At 36.9% G+C, this 22,067-nt stretch overlaps 1 protein-coding gene across 27 annotated transcripts in view; it reads left to right on the plus strand.

Annotated features, from left to right (window-relative positions):
• Nucleotides 1-22,067, plus strand: part of CACNA1D (calcium voltage-gated channel subunit alpha1 D) — a 211,258-nt gene that overhangs the window by 185,159 nt on the left and 4,032 nt on the right. For 23 of the 27 annotated variants that reach the window (XM_080606375.1, XM_080606365.1, XM_080606390.1 and 20 more), the window contains 7 exons: nt 2,457-2,587; nt 12,403-12,519; nt 14,027-14,394; nt 14,701-14,727; nt 15,578-15,727; nt 17,568-17,731; nt 21,329-21,450. In XM_080606375.1, coding sequence (XP_080462501.1) covers nt 2,457-2,587; nt 12,403-12,519; nt 14,027-14,394; nt 14,701-14,727; nt 15,578-15,727; nt 17,568-17,731; nt 21,329-21,450 — 1,079 coding nt within the window. Of the gene's footprint in view, nt 1-2,456; nt 2,588-12,402; nt 12,520-14,026; nt 14,420-14,700; nt 14,728-15,577; nt 15,728-17,567; nt 17,732-21,328; nt 21,451-22,067 lie in introns of those variants that run through there. The other 4 variants (XM_080606389.1, XM_080606374.1, XM_080606388.1 and 1 more) reach the window with 3 other exon arrangements.

Below are 22,067 nucleotides of genomic sequence, written 5' to 3' on the forward strand. Positions count from 1 at the left end.
AGAGAGATTGCAGATGAACTTCAAAGTGAATGTTCACAAAAAGATTAGAAATTAGATTTGGGGAGTAAATTAAAAACCTTTTTACTGATGAGACTGAATCAGTACACTGATGAGCTGTTCTTGTGAGCTACAGAGTCCCTGCTGTTTCCTAGTAGGAACTGGGGGTACCCCAGTCTTTGAAGACATGTCAGGATTTGGCAGAACAGACTCATTAACAAGCAGAGACATTTCCTGCAACAGACTGGTCTTCCAAACAAGATATTTTAAGGCAATTATTACAATTGTTTTTGCTTTGATACCTCTAAAGACAATAAAATGCTGGGAGGATACATCCCTGGTACAATTTTTCTGAAGTTAAAGCCTGTCATAGTTTCTCACATGCACACAACCCACATCAGACATTATAATGAAATGCATCCTGTGAATTCTGGAAGGAGCTTATTTTGAATGGTGAGGATTCATTTTGAGACAGATTGTTTCACATAGATAAAAATAAGTTTAAATAGTATTACATATGAATTGGATTTCCCCATCCTTTTTACTGACATTTCATCACGTCATGAAAAAAAGAAGGCTACTGAAATTTAAATTAGCAAAAGCTGTCATATTACAGCGAAAAGTGCTATTATTAGTGAGATACATTGGGACATAAAATTGATAATGCAAAACCACAAGGAGACTCTTTTAATCAAACATTAATGTATGATGTTACACTAGATGACAATCACTTAAAAAATTTCATTGACAGGGAAAACACTTGTTTAGGAAGATATGTTCATATGTAGAAAACAAAACAAACCAATAGGAAACAAGCAAAAACATCAAGTCTACTAAATCTCCATTAGCGTTAAAGTATGCACAAAGCAAATGACATAAAACTTAAACAAAAAAACAAAACCCAACCAACAAACAGCAACAACAAAAAAGCCCGTACTTTCTATCAAAGGCGTGTTAAAGTGTGTCTGAGCACATAAGATTTTCTGCATTCAGCCAAGCAAGTCACAAAGGTGTAACCCAGATCCTGAGATGTGTTAAGCACCCATCTGACACAACGAGGGTAGCCAGAATGGCAGGGGCTTGCTGTCCATCATGATGCGGGCTGTAACTGTGGAGGAAACTTGGACACCTAAAATACACCAGCCCTTCCAGTACTAAAGTCCTCCTTTATGTGCAGCACTAGCCAACTAGCAACCACGTTGCAAATGGCTGGCTCTACATATTGCTAAACTCCAGAGAGTAGGCAGCAGAAGTGGAAAAAGCTAACTTTGTGCCAGGTAACTCTAGGGGAAAGAAATGTGTGAGAACAAAAGCAATGTTTTTGAATAGAAAACTATTTCTAGTTTTCTGGCAAGCATTACTTATCAGGGCATCAAACTTCCACAGCTGAACGATTGAATGGGACTCATAAAACAGACGCATACATACTTACATGCTGTGAACCAGGAGATTTCAATATCGTCATAAGGTACCAGTTGTTGAACTTTGAAAACTTGGAAATTTGGATTTGGTTCACAACAGTGACTCTGTAAAAAAAAAATCTAGTTTTTACTGTACTGTCTGTCTGTGTATCTTTTGAACTGTGCAAAATTAACTGTTGCAAATTATTTTCCTATCTATCAGCAAATCAGACCTTATATGATACAATAATGTGGGAAAGCACCATGTCTGTTTCATATTTACTCTTATCATCACTACCTATCTAGGAGGTGACTAAGGACTAAATCTTCACTTAAACAAGAGCCTCACAGAAAATATGTGAAATTGTAAAATCTGTGAGATTTTACTCCAGAATCAGTCTTATTGGGTGACAATAAGACAGCAGAAGATACGGTCCAACATGAGTATCTGTAACACAGACCAAATTCAAAGTGGAAGATGTTCAGCTGCTATAGTAAGGATATGACACCAACTAAAAAAAAAAAAAAAAAAGTGCATAACAAAGCAGCCTGTAAAGATACCAAAGTCCTTATGTAATTAAAACAATGCTATATTGGTACACTAAGAAAATTTGGCTCAGCAGGAATAAAAAAAAGTGAAATATGTTACAAGCAAGACTTTTTTATTATAGACAGTCACTCTTATAAGCGTGTGTAAGTCACAGTAGCTCTTATTTTAATCCATTTATTTCAAGTAACTAAAGCCAATCTTTCACCTTCTATGAACATATAAACATGCTTATGGTTTTTTTAGAAACTTACATGAATTTACCCAGAAGTACATGAGAGTTGGTAAGGTATTGTATTTCCTTCTTTATTAAGGATGAGTTCACCTACCTCACTGAGCCCAAACTGCTTGCTAAAACATTGCTTTAAGCTAGTTACAGATTCCATTACTGTAAGCTGAAATCATAGTGCCTATTGCACCCATCACATTTTTTCCCCCAAATCAGATATGAGTGTACAGGCTATTGACAAATGTGCTGACCTGGGAGAGATCTGTCTGGTCTGTTCATTTAGATGATGAGGTAACCGTGGGGAAGTTCTATGCCACCTTCCTGATACAGGACTACTTTAGGAAATTCAAGAAACGCAAAGAACAAGGACTGGTGGGGAAATATCCTGCGAAGAATACCACGATTGCTCTACAGGTGATTTTGTTTTTACATTTTAACTAACCATTTTGTGAGCTTACTTGAAATACCAGGTAGATGAATATTGATGATTGTGCAGTGCTGCAAGGATTTAATTTAGCTGGGACACTTTTGGCCCTTGTTCATCAGAAAAGTAAAACGTAACCCTGCTTTTCTCTCTATAACAAGGTAAGTGCAATAAATTATTCTCTGTGAATTACTCAAATGGTAGCAACAGTTATAAGATTCCTCAACAAGTATAGTTGATACATCCAAGTCTAAAGTTGCTGAAGTAAAATCAGATAAATGAAGTTCTGAGCCATCATTTATGTTGTTTTACTTCAACTGTTTAATTTCTTATGTTCTTATGATGTTATAAGCCAACTCTCAGGTAACTTCCTAACAGGTATTACCTCATAGTAAAGATGTCTTTATATGGTATTTGCTTCCAATTCTCATTGTTCTTTTTCTTTTCCATTCATGGTTACTGGTGAAATAAGTTCTTATCAACATTTTTAATGTTTGCACATTTTGAACTTCACTTTCATCAATTTATTCTGTACGAAGTAATATTAGCATGCTACATTAATGCCTGTCTCTTAAAACAAGCTGTCAAATGGAACCCAGGGCAATAGATTAACTAGTACTACTTGGCCATCTGTTTCTTGGAAAGCCTGCAGCAAGCAGTCCATAGAGTATAAGTGATCTGAAGGTTATATTTTGAAAGTTTTTATTCATTGATACCCTTGGCATTATGAACTTTGAGACATGCAGATGGAAGGCTGCCCTCAAATAATTCCAGAAATCATACACTGTATCATTTTAATTGGATTATGACTCAACAAACTTCAGTTAATGCTGGGTGGATTCCTACAAACTGTAAAGATATTTAACCTTTCTGATGCAAGTTGAAGACTATGTTGTGAAAATATCTAAAGGGGGAGGAATGTGTTAATTCATATATCTTTTTCTTTGTTAAAAATCCTGCTGTTTTTTTTTTTCTTTTGTCTAACATAACAATCTTTGCTGTCTTTAGTGGGCAATTTTTCTCTCATATTTCCTAATAATGTCTCTACCAGGAGCTCTGATCCATTTGCTGTTCCAAGTCATGCATTTCTCTACAATAGGTAGAGAAAAATTCATCTCAGTGCTTGTTACTGATGTATGAGCACACGGCTTGCCGGGACAACATGAGCTATATTTGCACATCATCAGAGAGAAAAGAAATAACATGGGGAATGGAAGAGGTAAAAAGGAAAAGGCTGGAAACAGTTGAGAGGAAAGTGAAAGACACCAGATTGTTAGGAAGGATTTTGCAGACTTTGAACAGTATTTGGTAATAAGGAGCTCAAAATTATTTCTAAGCCACAGTATTACAGGTTTCCACCTCTGTTTTTGAAGTCGTGTGCGTAACAGTATAGAAACAAATAGAGTTCCCAAATGTGGGTGTGCTCCGTTGTTTATTATCAGATTGTGCTTTCTGTTCAATACCAAAGACAGAGAGAAAGATGAAACTGGGAAGAATTAGCACTTTCTCTGTCTTTAGACAAACATTTCTCAGTTCAGAACAGCTAAAAATTGCACCACGAATCTCTGCTAGGAATCTAAAATGGCTTTTTGTTTGTTTGTTTTGTTTTTGTTCTGATTAAAACAATGTTCCTGTGGCAATAACATGATTCAGGCTAGTAGATAGGAGGTTGTTTCTTTCTCCACATTTTCCTCTGTTCTACTTCTGTCTTTCTAATAAATGAATAGTAATTCAGCTTCATCTACCAAATATCGGTAGAAATGCCATTTCAAAGAAACCTGAAACCTATGGTTGGAAAAAAGCCCTGTCTTATGGGGTTTCAGCCCAGCATTTAAAGGATTAGATGGTTGGACTCAATGATCTTAAGAGTCTTTTCCAACCTAAATGATTCTGATTCCTATAGCTATTTCTCCAAAGTAGATTATCAACAAATATAACAAGTTATTTTTTTTCTCTTTATTTTGCTGACCAATTTTGCTCAATCAAAAAACAATGTATTGATATGGTCAGAAGAGTTTCTACTGGAATAAACTCTTCCTTATTTTTTTTTTTTTAGAAAGTTACTGCTTATTTACATTTTAGCTTCCTTTATTAAAATGTCAGTTATTCAGGAAGACTCAGTCAGTGGGGCCAACAGTAAATTAGATCTCATTTCAGATAACTGTTCCATCAATTACATTTGCATTTCATCGTGAGTATGATATATAGGCTTGATAGCAGGCATTTTTCCATCCCGTCAGCTGTCAAAATCAAGAACATAGGTTGTCCAACACCATGTTTCTGTAGTGGAGGAAGAAGAAAAACATAGAGTCATGTTCTACCCTAGATATCGTCTCCTGAATTTTTGGAGTTTTATGCTCCAGTCTGCAAGACTCACTCTGTATTGTCTCATTTCTGCCATTTATCAGTTCCAGTCAGAACACATTTATAGTTAGCATTTATTGAATTTTCCAGAAGAAGGAAAGCTGGATCCTAGATGCCAATGTTCATGATACCAGATATGTGTAGTAAATAAATCACTGAAGGTATCAGACTCTTTGCACAATCAGAGAAAGAAGGGGACTGTAAGAAAATTAATATTATGTTGTACCAAAATAACTTATCTAGAAAGAAAGGAATAGAAACTGGGAATATTTAAGATAGCTAACACTGTAGAAGCTGTAAAATTATTGTCCTCTAATTAACAACAGAATAAGTACAGAATACCATTTTAATTTATTTTTTAGTCATTAAGACAGGAGTTTTAACAAATGAAGATCTGAAAATTTCATCCTTTGCTTTCATATTATTTGGTTACATGTGAGAAATTGCCTGTTATGTCAAGAGAATTTCAGTGGCAGTCCCCTTGCCATTTTTGTATCAGAACCTTGACACAATTGGAATGAAGACAATGGCTTCTTCTGATAGTTGGCTTGAGAAATGTTTGAGGGGAAGAAGCAGCAAAGTTTGGGTTGAGTAAGACCATTGGAATGGAGTTCCCTGCAAAACTAGGTTTGCTTTGTGAATACCAGTCTGCAGCAGGCAGGAATTCCCCTTCTTACCCCACAGTGATTGCATTCAGGGTGATTTTCATTCTGTATAGCTCAGCTTGTCCTCAAGGCTGCAGCATTTGTGGTTAGCCTAACAAAGGCTGCTCTTTGGGAGAGAAGAGGAAGCACTCTAGAACATGAAGTGGGTCTCCAGAGTTTATCTGCTCAAGCTGCTGAGTAAAGTCTTTTTGCCATGAAGTTTCAAAGTCCTCCTCAGTCAGAAAAGGGTATTTCAAGTTATAACCAACAGCATTTGGTCTAAACTTCCGTATTGTCATTGAAAACATCTTCAGAAATAGTATAATGATGGTCCTTGGAACTACAACAGGCTTGAATGTCTTCTGCAGATTCAGGAGTTTTCAGTCCTTATGAAGGAAAGAAAAGCAGCTAATTCTGAAATGGTAGGTGACCAGTTTGCGTTAGCTATCTACTGACATTTTTGTTGTGTTATACACGCTTTTAGGACATGAGACACAAAATTCCTTGGGGGTGAATTGCTCATAGTGCCTTTCTTATTCTATTAATCGATATTTACGCCATGAGAATGAATACATTCTTGGGATAAAACCAGAAAATTATATTTGTAGCAGTAGTTTAGGAGATGTCTTTTTGTGGTGATGGAAAAATGTATTGAGCCAAACAGTAGTCACATTGCTGGTGAAAATAAATGTTAAGTGAAGCATGAACGGGTTTAATTACTTTCATCTGTTAGTTGGAGTAAATGAATTAATTTGATGCTCTTTTTCCTAGGGAACATGTGTGCTCTAAACTATGTAACATTCACATCTGTATTTCACATTTATTTACACACAATCCGCTTTGTTAATATCTGCAAATAAAAGTTAATGGATATTTCCCTTCACATCACAAGGACACAAGACACTGATTTATTGAGCTGAACTTGATCTTGGGAATGTGCTTTGGGTTAAGCTAATTATGCTTTTTATGTATGAAGATTTTGTTAGTAATATCAACCCTACAGTAAACTTGAGAGAAAGTAGACCCCTAGTAGGCATCTACTGAGGGGTTAATATGCTTTGTTCAAGTTCAATTTAATTGTCTTCTGTGTTCATGTTGCATTCAGAGAAGGGCTTAGCTTGACAGAAGCCACAGTTTGACTGAAAGCACAGAGCTTTTGTGCCATTGTATAGCAGTGCGCTCAGCCTCAGTGTTAAGAGTGTGGGCTCGATGAAGATGAGGAACACTGGGGAATCAAGACTTGGCTACTACGTCTCTTATATTCACTGCTATAGTGTAGGTCTATTCAGCTATTTTTCTGCATGCTTATTTTCTTACTTCACTAGTTCTGGCATTGTGTTCTGTTCTTACTGCCTTCAGGTTATTTTATGCTGTGACAGTGCATCTGTGGTGGTTTTTTGTTCTTTTTGGTTTTCTTTGCTATAAAATAAGCAGCTACTAAAAACGTGTTCATTATGACATTCATTATACAGTGGTTCATGTGAACAGTTTCATAGTCATATACTTTCAGTACTCTGAAACTCTTAAGACATAAGCGTTTAGAATTCATGTTTATGCTTTATTTCAGATCTAATTAGTTTATATAGCAATATACGTAACTATTCAGCATTCTTCTAAAATCTATGAAGCATATTATACAAGTGTCTGCCATTTCCTGATATCACTATAAAATGCCTCAAGTAGGGAGCATTGTTTATTTTATGTGACTAGAACTACTGTAGTGATCGTGATTCTTATTATTTAGACTGTTGTGTTTACTCAGCTTAAAATAAGCTAAAACTTCATCTGTGTGTAGGTTGCATGATGCCTCTAAATGGATGTGCACTGAGTTCAGATATAGGGAAAATTATCTTTTTGTAGTTCCAGTATTCATAAGCCTTTAAAAATTTTTCTAAAAGTCATGACTCTGAAGTCTTGCATTATACACAAACTTCTCAACATAAAATGTATATCTAAAATAGTGCTACTGTTTTATGAATACTACAGATGCATAAAATTAATCTTAAAACTATTTGGCATTTGTTAAAAGCGATCTTTTTGAAATATTTAACTTCTTAATATTTTTAAGCTTAATTTGACTTAAATATTTTTGCATTTTGGCACGTGATGCTTTTCAAGTATATTTAAGGTTATCTCCTTCTGAATGACCAATTGAGAACTATAGTTATTAGTCATATGACAATTTTACCACTGAGGGACACCTACAGTTCTATTCCTTTAACTTTTAAAGGCACACACGTCATCTCAGTGCTGTGTCAGAGACAGGGGCATCGCTAATTGTCTCTCAAGCTGCTGTTTAGCACACAGCACCGGTGTATTAGTGCTTCATGCCATCTTGAAAACATTGCAGGTGCTATTATGCCTCATAAAGGACAGCTGCACAGAATTATCATGTTAATTTGAAGTCATCTTTTGTATTTAGAGGAAAGCCTATTTAAAGACATGCTTGGTTTTATCATGTAATTATGTTTGGCGCACACTGTGTCATGAACTAACTAACTATTGGCCTGATATATCTCATATTTCCCATGCCTAGAATGAACAAATTAAGCAAAAAAGGCATCAAAAATAAATTTTGGAGAGAAAACTTCTGAATAAGAAAGAGCTTTTATTTTTGCAAATTTGTAGTGAAATCTATAGAATAGAATTAGAGTCAATCAAATACAGTAGCTTGAGTCTCTTCTCTTCCCCTACTTCAAAGAAAGGTCAACAAAATGGAACAATATGAATAGAACCAACAGATGTCCTTTTGCAGAAGAGCGTGAATAATTCAGTGGTGCAGTTTTGATTGTTATCCCTGTAAAACTAGTGTCTAAACATCTCTTGCATATGTTTTATCAGCTCTGTTACAGGTCTTTCTATCTTCCAGTGTCTTTGATGAAAACAAAGTTTGCTAAAAGGTGTTGGGTAAATGTACATAAATATTAACTTTTATATGAAAAAAAAAAAACACCACACTGTTTTTTCCAGTCCCATATCCACTAAGCAAAAATATTTGTGAATAGCAAATAATGATGCTCTGTGTTGGAAAGTTAGAGATAACAGAACTGAAGAGTTGTGTGTTCTGCTATAATCTGATATTATTAATGCATTTTCTTAGAAATGTGATCCGTTTGACTGATTTAACAACCTTGAACCAGGCAAGTTTCCAGACTGATGAGCTGAGATGGATATTAGACATATATACGACCCCCTGCTTCTTGAAATAATATGATTTATATTTTGACCATCAAAAAATAGGAAATAAAATAATACTTACTCACGTATATATTTATTTAGGGAAAAACTTTAAAGGTGTTTTTACTGATGAAAAAGTGTAAAATAATTTGAAGCTTCCTTTAAGGAAAGGCAAAAATTCTCTGGACAGGAGAAAATCTGCAGAAATCAAGAATCTGTCTTAAGAAATAGATATAAAGGATATAAGGGAGACTAGAGAGAGTGTCACCCCTCCAGCAATCATTACTAACTAAATGAAATATTATGAAAGGTCTTATATCAGTCTTTAATTCCTACCAGTTGTTCCATCTATGGAAAGTAAAAAGGATTTAGCTGTGATTTCCTTTCCTCTGCAGCTCTGACAAGCCATGTGAGGAAGTAATTTCTGTATAGCACTAAAATTTAACATTTTTTAAAAAGTCATTTTATTATGATGCCTCAGAAATGTGGCTGGTCTTGATTCATTATATGTAATAACAACAAAAGGTTTTATAAAGTTCTTAGGGAAGTAGTTGCCTGCTATGGACTTCAGCAGTTGTAGGAACAAAGAAACAAGCACACCTCCCTGAAACTCGATGGACTCGATGATCTTGAGGTCTCTTCCAACCTAGAAATCTGTGAAAAATGCAGGTAAATCCCTGTCCAGGGGAGGACAGTGCATAGTCCCATTGTCCCTGTGGGGTTCTTGCTGTGGGTAGGCTAAACTGGTCAATATTGTAGGGGAAAATGTGTATCAGAAGGACCTTTTTTTCCCTTTCAACTAATGGATAGATGTGGGAAGGGTTGGTTTGATTTTGTGTTGTTTTGTGATGTTGTTTTTTATTTAAGAGATCTTTGATTTGCTTCTAAAGTACTTGAAGGTAAAAGTCAAATATTTATCAGCCCCTGCTTTCTTTGTGATCTTCACAGAAGACCTGAAATGTGGTTCAGAGGAGAGATATTCCTACTGGCAGACAAGTACAGTGCCTGCTTTTTTACATCAGCCCAACTTCAGTGAAGCTGACTGATATAACGAGGGGTTGTCTTCTCACCAGTAAGAGCTCAGCATGAGAGTTTGTCTCACGGTGCAGAGCCCTCCTGCTGTAAAAATTGTTAGATTGCTTAGAATACATTTTGAGTACTCCATGTAAAATGGGGCAGTAAATGGGAGTAGTCACTTTACTGATGGACTTAGCAAGGTCATTCTGGGTGATTCTGTTGGAGCAAATAACCTGAGAGATATTTTAATACTGCAATCAGGTGTTGCTTGTAGAACCTATGGCTTTGGTACTGGATGTCAGTAAATAAAGCTGATTGTTTCACTTTAAAAGGTATACTCTTACATACTGTGATTCAGGTTTTAATCTTCTGCTGGTGACTGTCATTGCAAGGGGTCTGTCACAGGAAAATGAGTATTACTGAGGAGGATGAGATGATAAAAGCTGCCTGCTCTTATTTATTCTTTTTAAGAGGGAGTAATTCAGCAAGAAATATACCAGAAGGAAGTGGGAAATGTAATTACATGATTATTGGATATGTTCCTTCCAAACATTTGCCTTTTCTCAGTTTTCAGGTATATATTTATGGGACTTTGTCACAATTTGGCATACAGGAACATAAGCTAGTAGTTTTTGCTAGAACTAAAATGTATAATATTGCTGAGAGCATTGCATTCAGAGAAGGGCTTAGCTTGCAGGGAGTTGGGGCTTGACTGAAAGCACAGAGCTTTTGTGCCGTTATAGAGCAGTGCGCTCAGCCTCAGTGTTAGAGGGTGGTTCGATGAAGATGAGGAACACTGGGGAATCGAGACTTGGCTGCTACGTCTCTTACGTTCACTGCTATAGCGTAGGTCTAATCAGCTATTTTTCTGCATGCATATTTTCTTATTTTAGTAGCTCTGGCATTGTGTTCTGTTCTTACTACAGTTTATGTTATAGTGTCAGTGATTTGGAAATGTGATTATTCTTGCTAATGACCGAGTAACCAAAATATAGTAGTAATCCTCTGCTAAATAAATACTAAAGCCTTTGGTCTGTTTTGAAATTTGTACCTGAGAGTGTTAATTCTACTTCCCTTTAGCACCTTACAAAGTGATGCCATTAGCAACCTTGCTAAACTTGACAATGTAATTAGCACAAGAAGTGGGAAAAAGCACAACGTATTCATGAAAAGTATATTGGATATTAACTCCCTAGTAAATGATTTTAGAGACCTGTTCTATTACAGCATAACTCGCAAAGATCATCCCTGAGGAAGAAAATGTAATTGCCAAGTTCACGTAGCTAATGTGATTATTCAAACACCATTTTCAGAAGGTGAAACACCAGTAGAGTGAAACCTGAGCAAGAACATGTGGTAAATCCATACAGGCTGATACAAAGCTTTTTAGTTCATCCCTTTCCAGGTTCTGGTTGCCCACACTGCATAAAGGCCATTTTGCTCCCCAGCAAACTGGCTGTTCCCACTGGGGTCTGAAAGCTGGGTGCAGTGCTGCAGCGAGCTCCCAGGGATGTGTGAGATGGGCAGCAGCAATGGGACCCAGCCATGCCTGGTATCTGCCAAGGCCCTCCAGCTCCATCTGTGCTCTGAAACATGCAAAATGCCCCACCCATCTCCATGCCTCCCCAGGAGAAGTATCGTGCCCCAATGGGCTGGTCAGCCCTCACATCTATATCAAAAATGCACAGAAAGTTGATAAATCAGGCTTTTAGATCGTGATTGTGCCAAGTGCCATGCATGCTCTTTATATGTGTAAGTGTAGCATTAGTAAGGGGGTAAACAAATTCTTGATTTCTTCTGAACCTGAGAAGAAAAAAAAAGATTTGGGGAGAACAAGGTTGTGTTTTTTTTTTTTTCCTTTTCTTTACACAGTGGCAGCCAGAGTTAAAATAGGAAAAATATCATCTTTTCAGAGTAGGTAAGGCATACAAAATCACGGAATTGTTGGGTGCGAGGGTGCTGTCTGTTAGCTCTGTGATGTGTAGGGGTCTCTTCGGCAGTTCCAGCACAGACCCTCTTGCTAAAAATTCCTTTTGATAGCAGGCTTGAGAAGGAATATGAACCAATACATGGTGAGGCCCCTGCTGCTGTAGCTGGATGTCTTTCTGTTCTACACTGAAGCTTCACATCTGTACCTGCGGGCAGCATAGATGAGCTGGAATTATTTCACTGCTTTCTTTACATTCTGAGCTCTGCTAAAACTGCTATTGCTGGAGCAAAGATCCTCTTGTGTTTCCTGCATGGACACAGGCTGCAAACACATTTTTAACATTAAATATACATCTCTTTGAAATATGTTTTATTAAAGTACTTGTTGATTGCTTATAATTTCTTATAAGATGAATTTTGTTTCTGTAGGGTTCCATAAACATCAGTGGTCCTTTAGTCAGGATCTACACAGTGATAATAAGGACACTTCACTTCAACGGGACTGTACTGGACTATAAGCCTTTTATTAATGACAGTAAAGAGACGTAGTAGGATGCATCATCTATGAATATCAGGATAGAAAAACTTGTTAACTGTTTTTTAAGAATTTTACATGTCTGTAACTATAGAAGAATTTGCATTCCTAATATGTTATGATATTGTCATTAATTTAGGCAGGACTAAGGACACTTCATGATATCGGTCCTGAAATACGCCGAGCTATATCCTGTGACTTGCAAGATGATGAACCGGAGGAAAACAATCCAGAGGAGGAGGAAGATGTTTATAAAGTAATGTCGGAACACAGCTATGTGACTTTTTGTTGTTGTTGTTTTGTTATGTAATATAAGGTTTATAGAATGAGTTTATCCCCGAATATGGAAGAATAATAAAAGCCTCAAACCAGAAAATGTAAATATTTAATAAACATCAAGTATGTTTTATGTCTACCTAGAAAAATGGTATTACCAGGACATCTGCATCTCATCATAAATTTAGGAAGAAGTTCCTGCAAGGGTGATTCTCCTGCCCCTAATTTTTTCTCCCTAATTCTTATTTTTTCTTAAGTAAGTCCTAAGAAATGTGTGAGTCTTGCATGTGCCTATGAAGACAGCTCAAACTGAGATAGTGGCAAGGTTTAAACGGGAAATGTCTTAACATCTGCAGTGGTGGGTAGGAAGAAGAGATGAACTTCTAGGCAGCCAAACCACAAGAGTTGCAGAGCTGCATATTTTAAAAGAATGCCTAGAATTGCACAGAAGTCAACTCACAAATGCCAGTTCCAGTTTCCTGTGAGGGATATCAATAAGAATTAATTGGGAAAAAAAGTTGGTTTTCCTCTTTTATGCTTTAGCTATTCAGGCTAATGGTGAGCACTTAAAGTTGGTATTGTAATCAGCAAACTGTTTTTCAGCTAGCAAGAAAACTTAATTCTTTGCAACGTTTCAGAAGAAGTAGATGTAAAGGCATGTTCCTGCAGTAATTGTCAGAAGCTCATAGCTTGCTGTCCTCCTTTACAAAAAAGGAGGATGTGGTACTGGAGACAGTGGTGCAGTGACCATCAGTAGATACATTTCTCTGCCAACCATCATTACCTCCTGTCTTCTCTAGATTGAGCTTCAAGACAGACTGCTGTCATCCAAGAGACACCCCTGGCTAGACAGGGAGGCTACATAATCTGGGTTAGATGGAAAAGAGAGCTGCATGTCATAGCCATAATTTATCACTTCATTCTTTCTCATCATCCATTTCACTCTCAGAACTAATAAAGAGTTACTGCTCTTTCTTATACCTCTGCAAGGAGAAAGAATGGAACCACTGAAGTTAATGCTATCTACTTGAGATATGCTTGCAAACTGTTGCATGGCACTCCATCCGGTCTGAGTGACACCTGTTGCAAACCGATGCTCTGAGAAAATAGGAGAGAATTCCATTGAACTGTTCTCAGAAATTACACAGACCTGTCGCTTTCTGAGGAATTTGGTGCATGTTCTTCATGTAGGGGAATCTAGGCTTCTCTTGCGTAACAAAACACAGAGTAAGCTGGATGTCACATTTAGTTGTATGGAAAAAGAATAATGTTCACTGATTTGACTCTGAAATACAAATATTGTCATTATCACAATCACATCTCTATCACTTCAGCAGATCCCATCTGAAGCGTCATAAATTAGAAAGAAAAATCACAGTTTATTTGGTACTTCATATGCATGTAGGAGAGAAGTAAGTCATCGCTGTCAGAAATGTGTTTTGCTAAGGTATCTGATGTTATTTTTTCTTTCTCTTCCCCTAAAACAGAGGAATGGTGCCCTCTTTGGCAACCACATAAACCATATTAGCAGTGACAGACGAGATTCATTTCAACAGATCAACACCACACACCGTCCCTTACATGTTCAACGGCCTTCAATTCCATCTGCAAGTGACACTGAGAAAAATCCATATCCTCAGACAGGAAATTCTATATACCACAATCATCATAACCACAACTCAGTAGGAAAGCAAGTTCCAAACTCAACAAATGCCAATCTCAATAATGCCAACGTGTCCAAAGTTGTCCACGGAAAACATACAAATTTTGGAAATCATGAACATAGATCTGAAAATGGTTACCATTCATACCCCAGAGCTGATCATGAGAAACGTAGAAGGCCAAGCAGTAGAAGGTAAACTTACAAAAATAATATTTGCGTTTAAATTAATGTATATGTTTTAAATCCACTATAAGAAAAAGTGTGCTGCATTAAACTAATTCATATATTTAGCTTCATTTCAGTTCCCTATTAATGTACAAAACTTAAACTATAGCTTTGATATGTGGGAAAATGGTACAACTTTAATAAGGTTTGAAAATAGTCATTTTCTTTAAAATGAAATTGTTACAGTACAGACAATGTAATCACCAATGAATTTCTCAAAACTACCTGATTTTAAAGTATCTTTCTCCATAATTTCATGGCTTACCTGGATAGAACCCGCTACTACGAAACATACATTAGGTGAGTTTATTTTGTTCTGATATAATTGAAAAGCACACAATAGTGTTTTTTTTTCTTTGTTCGTTTTAAGAAGCAGTATAGTTCTCCAGACTAACTGCATGACAATGCATATGCTGATAAATTGTAGTGAAGAATGCTAAGTCAGATTTTCCACTGTTTATTCTAAAATGGTAAACTTCTCTTATAGTTCAAAACTATTCAAACCCTCCTAAAGTCTGCACAGGTTTGTGGAGTTTTCAGCAAACAAAAGATCACACCTGGTGGTAGTCCTTGTTTAAGATTGACTTGCATAAAACGGAAAAAAAAATGATGTTAGCTTTTGTAAATACTTCTATGCATGATCCCATTTATAGGGGGCCCAAAATGTATCCTGGCCTTGTATCTGAATATTTTCTAAGGCAAGATTTTAAAATTAGATGTAGTGTGTTATTTGAAGTGCATTGCTAAATGTACGTTCAGTGGTAGTTTTTAGTGTCTAGATTTGGACATGCATTTTTCTTCGAAGACCTCAGTGAATGCTCCTTAATATTTTAACTATGTGGCAACCTTCCGAGATTTGAGAGAGCCTGTTTTTCTGCCAAGTACTCTGAATTTATATTTTGTAAATGTCTTAAATGTATTCAACTTCACAGAACATCCCCATGTTAATTCTTTTCATATTTGTACCATAAACAAATAAAGGAAGGTCATGAAAAAACAGGTAAACTGCTTCTATTCTGAACTGTAGTTCTACAGAATTTACTATAAAGTCACATTCTGCTTGAGTTGTTAATTCTTTTTTATTGAATGCACCTTCAAAGAGCTATGTCTAAACTATAATCAGTCCCAAGTATTTGTTTGCTGCTCACAGGTCTGACTCTGGTGATGGACGTCGACCTACTATTTGCCGTGAAGAACGTGAAGTTCGAGACTATTGCAATGATGATCATTATTTGGGAGAACAGGAATATTTTAGTGGAGAAGAATATTATGAGGAAGACAGCATGTTGTCAGGAAGCAGGTGAGGATATTTGTTAAACTGAGAAAAGATTTCAGGAACATATGTATGTATCCATATATGCTCCACTAGGAGTACTTAGAGTGAAAATTTTCGAATGAAGTTAATACTCCACAACTGCTGGTAAGTGAAATGGTGAATAGAAATAGTGTAGGTTCTGCAAACCTTTGTGTTTGGCATCAAGCGCTGGATTCAGCAAAAGTTCTGTACAAGATTTTAAGCAAAGCAGAAAGTTCATTTGAACGGAGTATAAACTAGTATAAAGTAGTGCATAACCAAAGAAGCCTTTTGTTTATAAACAAAATTTCAATTACAGTGGAATTAAGGGTTAAGGTCAGATAAAAAAAATTTTAGAAATGGTTTTCTTCTTGTAGTATTAGCTTAACTAATGAATTGGATGTCTTCCTTTTGAAAATTTTCATTATTACCACTTCATTAATAATGTTCCTCTCAGCACCATTTTCTGTCTCCCTGATACAATTACTGTCACGTTTTCCTAGCCTTTAGGTGATTGGAATGGATAGTTTTTATGGTTTGTTCATATGTTTTATGGAAATGTCATAGATTGCATTTCAGTCAGCATATTGGCATTTGTTACACATTTGTATTACACATTTGTATTGTTACATATTTGTATTACTTTGTTATGTGCAGACTTGTATTGACCAGAGGCTCCTTGCTGTAACTGCACAGTTCTCGTTTTGTAACCCAGTTCCTCTCAGTTTTCTCACTCATTTGTGTTTTCTCTGGCCAAAACTCAGAATAGTAGCCTAGTAGTGGTATTTCTATCACATAGGGTTAGTTTGTTTTTTTTCAAGGTCCAGTTGTATTTAACAACTGTTACCTGATTGTTTGTATTTAACTCCTTTGATCTTTGCATTCAATAACTTAATTTTAGATTTAAGGGGAAAAAAAAAAAACCCTTAATTTAATTTTGATAAATTGAAGCTTTTCACTGCAGCTTTGTTTCACACGGTCTTTGGAAGTGGACTGGGATAGGGTTTCCTAACTTTAGAAGAGTGGTTCCTAAGTTACTTTGGCTTGAGTATTACTGCTGTGACATGGCTTCAGCAATGTCAGGTCCTAACTTCTCATTTGGACTTAAAAGATCTTCAGTAGATTGTGGTGTTCTTCCTTACAATAGCTGTGCTTCCCTCTGATGAGTAAATTTAACAACTGCTTAAAAGTAGTGGAGGAATTTATTGCCTTTTATCTTAGAGCCGTAAATGAATATGCACAACTGCCAGACATGCTTTATTCTCCTCCTCCTCTCCTATCTTTTTTGCCATCTGAATTTTGACAAGATTGGCACACTCACGTGCATCTTGTTGGATTGCACAGAAGCTAAGATTTGCATAAAAACTAAGTTATACAGAATTCTCAGGCCACTTATTTTTGATATGATAATTACAGCCAAATAATAACCTTACAGGATTTGATTTTTGACAGGTATCTAAGTGTAAAAGGCTGAATTCCATTCTCTGGGTTTCTGTGTTCCATAGCTAGGTTTCACAAAAGAGAATGGCAGGAACAGAACAGAATATTGTTTTTGTTTTTTAAGCAATGTACATTTTTGCTTGTAATGGTAAAAATAACTTCATTGAAAATATAGTTTGACAAAAAATTAATCTGAGAATTTATAATGTAATTATACTGATAGAAAAGTTTATGCTCACTATCTCAAAATCAGTTTGCATACAGAACATAGGTTTTAAAACTGAGTCACGTAATTATATAATGTAGTTATACTTGGTTTTGTTTGGTTATCTTCGAGAAAACACCTAAGTAGATCAACTTACAGAAACTCTGAAATAACATTTACTTTAATTGTACTTTAACTCAGGCATATATATGATTACCACTGTAGACATCACTGCCATGACTCAGATTTTGAGAGACCAAAAGGTTACCATCACCCACATGGGTTTTTTGAGGAAGACGATTCACAGACCTGTTACGATACAAAAAGATCTCCTAGGAGACGGCTGCTACCTCCAACACCAACACGTAAGTATATTAAGAACAATTTGTTTGCAAATCCAGAATTATTTAAATTCATTAAGACGTTTTCCAGTTTCAAAATGTTTCTTTGTAACTTGGATTTCAAACAAGACATTTCTCGATGAATGTTGCTAGCAGATTACTGTGTACAGCAGAAGAACCTATCCATCCTGAGACATTGTTCAACCTACAGATTCTAGCACACAAGTCAGCCTTTTTAGTATCTCTTGCCTCACTCATGCAGTAATATGAAAATAATTGATTTAACTGCTAGTTTTAAATTGAATTGGTAAATGAAGAAAGAGCAAGGTAGAACACAGTAGTAGTTTTCTCTGAAACTTTGATCAGAGGGATTCAGTCTGTGCCCCCTTTATCCAGACCCACAGATGTGCTGTGCTGCCATTATCCCTCTGGAACACCTCCGGACCTGCTGGCATGTCCCCGTCTCTTGGCAGACATGCTGCTTATTGGCACTGGGACCGCTTCCATTTACATCTTTACCTCCTGCTGCTTTAGTAAACACTAGACTGAAATATAGCAGTTTTCAGGGAAAACAGAACCAAGAGAGAGCTTAATGGTGTTGGGTTGTGGGTTTTTTGATAGTTTTTGTTTTGTTTTTCTGCCCAAAGAACTTTGGAATGCCTTTAGATTTTTAATGTGTATCTCAAGTCCCTGTGAAAAATAACAGTGTTATCCCGGACCAAGCATCTTATCTCAGATTTACATTGGAAATTCACTCTGCCATCTGTAGAACATACCTTAAAATTCTGTGCTGCTCCTGATTGGGAAAACATTTCAGTGTATAGATTGAATTATTTTTGCCAACATATGTTTTTTACTCATTTCTTTAACTGTCTTTTCTTTTAGTTCTCAGATCCTTCACTTGGTTTCCCTGGTTTCCCTTCCCCTCAAGCACAGTGTTTCTCTGTCTGCATTACCAAGACCTTTCAGGCTTCTTATCCTCTAATTTTGTTTTTGTATGTTCCAGGCCATGCTACGGAGGTTAGCAGTGCTAATCCTCTGGTGAAATGAGGCACAGATGCAAAGGTTTTGGAGTTTGGCCTTCTGACACTTCACAGGGAGGAAGCACTTTGTCTGGGTTGCAAAGTGCAAACTAAACTGCCTTCAAGTGTTAAACTAACAAGGGTTGGTGTGGAGGGGTGGGTGCGTGAGAAACAAAACTCACCTCCATGCCACCCCACAGTGTCCCTAAGTGTGCTCAGGTATAGCATGGTCAGCACTGCCAGGTCTGTTACACACATCCCTGAGTGCTCTGACCATATACACAGTGCCATCTGCAAATGTATGGCACGCAGCTCCTGAGGATAAGCCTGTGACTTTCTGACCCTAAGCGGTGCAGATGGAAAAAGCACAAGGACTGAGTCTCATTCTACAAAGGGTAAATAGCTCAGCTCAGCTGAATGTCAGTGTACAGAAAGCTGCTGGCTTTCCTCCAGCATCAGCAGGGAAAGATTTCAGACAAAGGGGAGGCTGTGAAAGGAGATTTCTGTACATCTAGAAAGATGCTCTGATAGCAGAGGAATTTTAAGCCAGAGAGATGGATGCTTCAGGTATCTGTTCCATAAACTGTAGGATAACAGCCTTCTTGTAAAAATCCTCTGGGGTCTTCCTGTGGAAGTGTTGGAAGGGCTGAAGGCTTCCTGTGACTGCAGCCTTTTGGCTCCATTTAACTTTTCTGATGAAGTTCTGATGAGAGTATACAACAGATGTCTTTAGAGGAAGTTCACCAATAGGGTGAACTAAGCAGGGTGCTCTTTCTTACATGCAAGCAGCTAGATAAATGCACTAGATAAGAGGGTATTTGATATCCTAGGATAAGAGGACCTACTTTTGATCTAAATTGCATAAGGGTAGCATAGGAAGAGCTTCAGAAAAGCCCTTTGACTTACACCAGTATAATGGCACAAGAGCACAGTCAGGCCTCCTGTCATAACTGTTTTTTTAATGTTCGGGGGCACAGATGAGAAATTTTAGAGGCTCGGTATCTCAGCAGATTTTAAAAGAAGTTCAAGGCTATTATTTGTAGTTAGTTTATGTGCTCTTTGATTTGGGAGGAAGCCTTCATGTTCTCACTTAAAGTGTTAAAAAAGTACTGGCAACATTGCATTGAAGTTTTTCTACTAGCATCTGAATTCAACCCAAGTTCATGTAACATCCATTATCTTGGCTGAGTACTATAGTGAGTAAATTGAGGAGTACTATAGTGAGTAAATCCAGTTCCGTCAGGCCTTCTAGAGGTTTTTATAGCAAACTCATCACTGTATTATCTGAGTAACTTCCAGAAGTGCACTGAGAACTAATTCTCATGTTCTTTCCATCTGTCTTCTGGAGAGAAACATCTGCAAAATGTCCTGTTTTGGACAAGGGAGCTTTATTTATTTTATGTTATTTTATTTTATGTTATTTTATTTTATTTTATTTTATTTTTTTTATTTATTTATTTTATTTATTTTATTTTATTTATTATTCATTTCAGAATTGGGACATTTAGCATTTGTTAGGATCAGGAGCTAGGGTACAGACTGATGTTCCGGTATATATAATTTGCTATAGAGTTAATGAAAAGAGATGCAGAGTTTGTATTAAAAGTAGACTGAATCGCCTTTTGGAGGAGCCTGGTTTCATCTTGTGGCTCTTCAGGGAACCTCAGTCGTTGCTATCCAGCATTAAGGGGCCGGTGATAACTATGATGAATCTAGAGTTTATGGCAATTAACTCTTCAACTCTCTTCACAACATTCCTGGTGTTGGAAAAAAGATACAACTTTCCATTAGTTTCAAGAGAGCAAAATTTTTTATCATTCCTTTGTGCTGTCAGGCTTTTTCCAGTTTTCCGATGAGGACATAGCTGGATCCCAGCTGCTGTTCAGCATCCAGGTTTTCTTCACACTGAAACTAACACAGAGGAATGTCACCATGTGCTGCTATCCATCGTTCCACAGGCTTTCACCAAGACCAGATGAAACAATTCCTCATGAGCCAAACATCTAGATCCAGTTTAGATTTCTACATTTTTTTTTCCTTTCTGGCATTTACATGAGCAGTAAATGTTCTTCACAACAGCAGAAAGCATGGCTTATCATTGTCTTAGGTAACACAACAAACATCAGGAATCGATAACGTTTAGTTGACTTGGACTTGAACGTGGCTTTTCATATTGCACACTTCTTCCAGGGAACTGGGCATTTGGTATTTTCTTGGGGAAATCCAGCTCATTAGAATGAAGAGTTTATGGGGAGGAAGGAATAAACTCTTTTTAACTATTCACAGAATTTTACAGCAAAACTCTGAATTGTCTGAATCAATTTGCAGCATTACACAACGCTTGCTTTGTCAACAGAGCTGCTTCAAACTGCGTCACGTTAGGCTGCTCATGTTTCTGCCTAGGACCGTGTTTGCTCATGTGCTGAATCTATCCTTTATTTATTACCAGTTATTTACTTCTGTTAGCAGACTTTATTTCTCACTGGAAGGATATCTTTTTATTTGTGTGCTAGTTGGCCCACACTGAAATTCTGGAAATAATAAACCTGGAGGAAAAGAAAGTATTTTATTTTCCTAATGAATTATGGTTTCCCTGTAGCAAATAGACGATCTTCCTTTAACTTTGAATGCCTCCGCCGACAAAGTAGTCAAGATGACATACCACTCTCTCCAAATTTCCACCATCGCACTGCTTTACCACTTCACTTAATGCAGCAGCAGGTAAATCCAAATTTTTTTCTAAACTAATAATGAATTCCATCTTTGTAGCTTCCATATTGTACCTCTGACTGTCATTGCTGCTTGAAACAGTACTAGTGGATTTTGCAGTTTGCCTGTGTGCTACTTCCAGGCCACGTGTGTACCATGTTATTTCTGGTAGTTGCTAGATGCAAGGCTTCTCTAACATCTGCCTTCTACAAAACATTGAAAGTGGGTAGTTTTCCCTGTGATTCTTTAAGTGGAACAAGCAGCTGGCAAACCCTAGTTTTGACCAGGGCTGAATAATGTGGCAACCATTGATTGCTCTTTGCACATGGAGTTACTCAGCTGCATTTGCAAGAGTTTGCAAGTACAACCTATACATTTTCTGCAGCTCATTACTCAGCTCTCATGTGGCCCTGAGAAAATGGTAATTTGTACAGCCCTTGGTCACCTGGGTGAGTTCCTGAAGATCTTCCACCGACCTACTAAGTCGGGGGAAACAGGAAAAATCTGCGAGTCAGTACTTTGTGTGCAAACCTTAGTGACTGCAGTATTTTCTACCTGCGTAAGGATTTAGTAAAACAAAAGTTTATCTTAATGGTTTATCTCTGAGTCAAAGCGCACTGTTTCATTTG

Source organism: Anser brachyrhynchus (assembly GCF_964034855.1).
Source record: "Anser brachyrhynchus genome assembly, chromosome: 10".
Classification (NCBI taxonomy): domain Eukaryota; kingdom Metazoa; phylum Chordata; class Aves; order Anseriformes; family Anatidae; genus Anser; species Anser brachyrhynchus.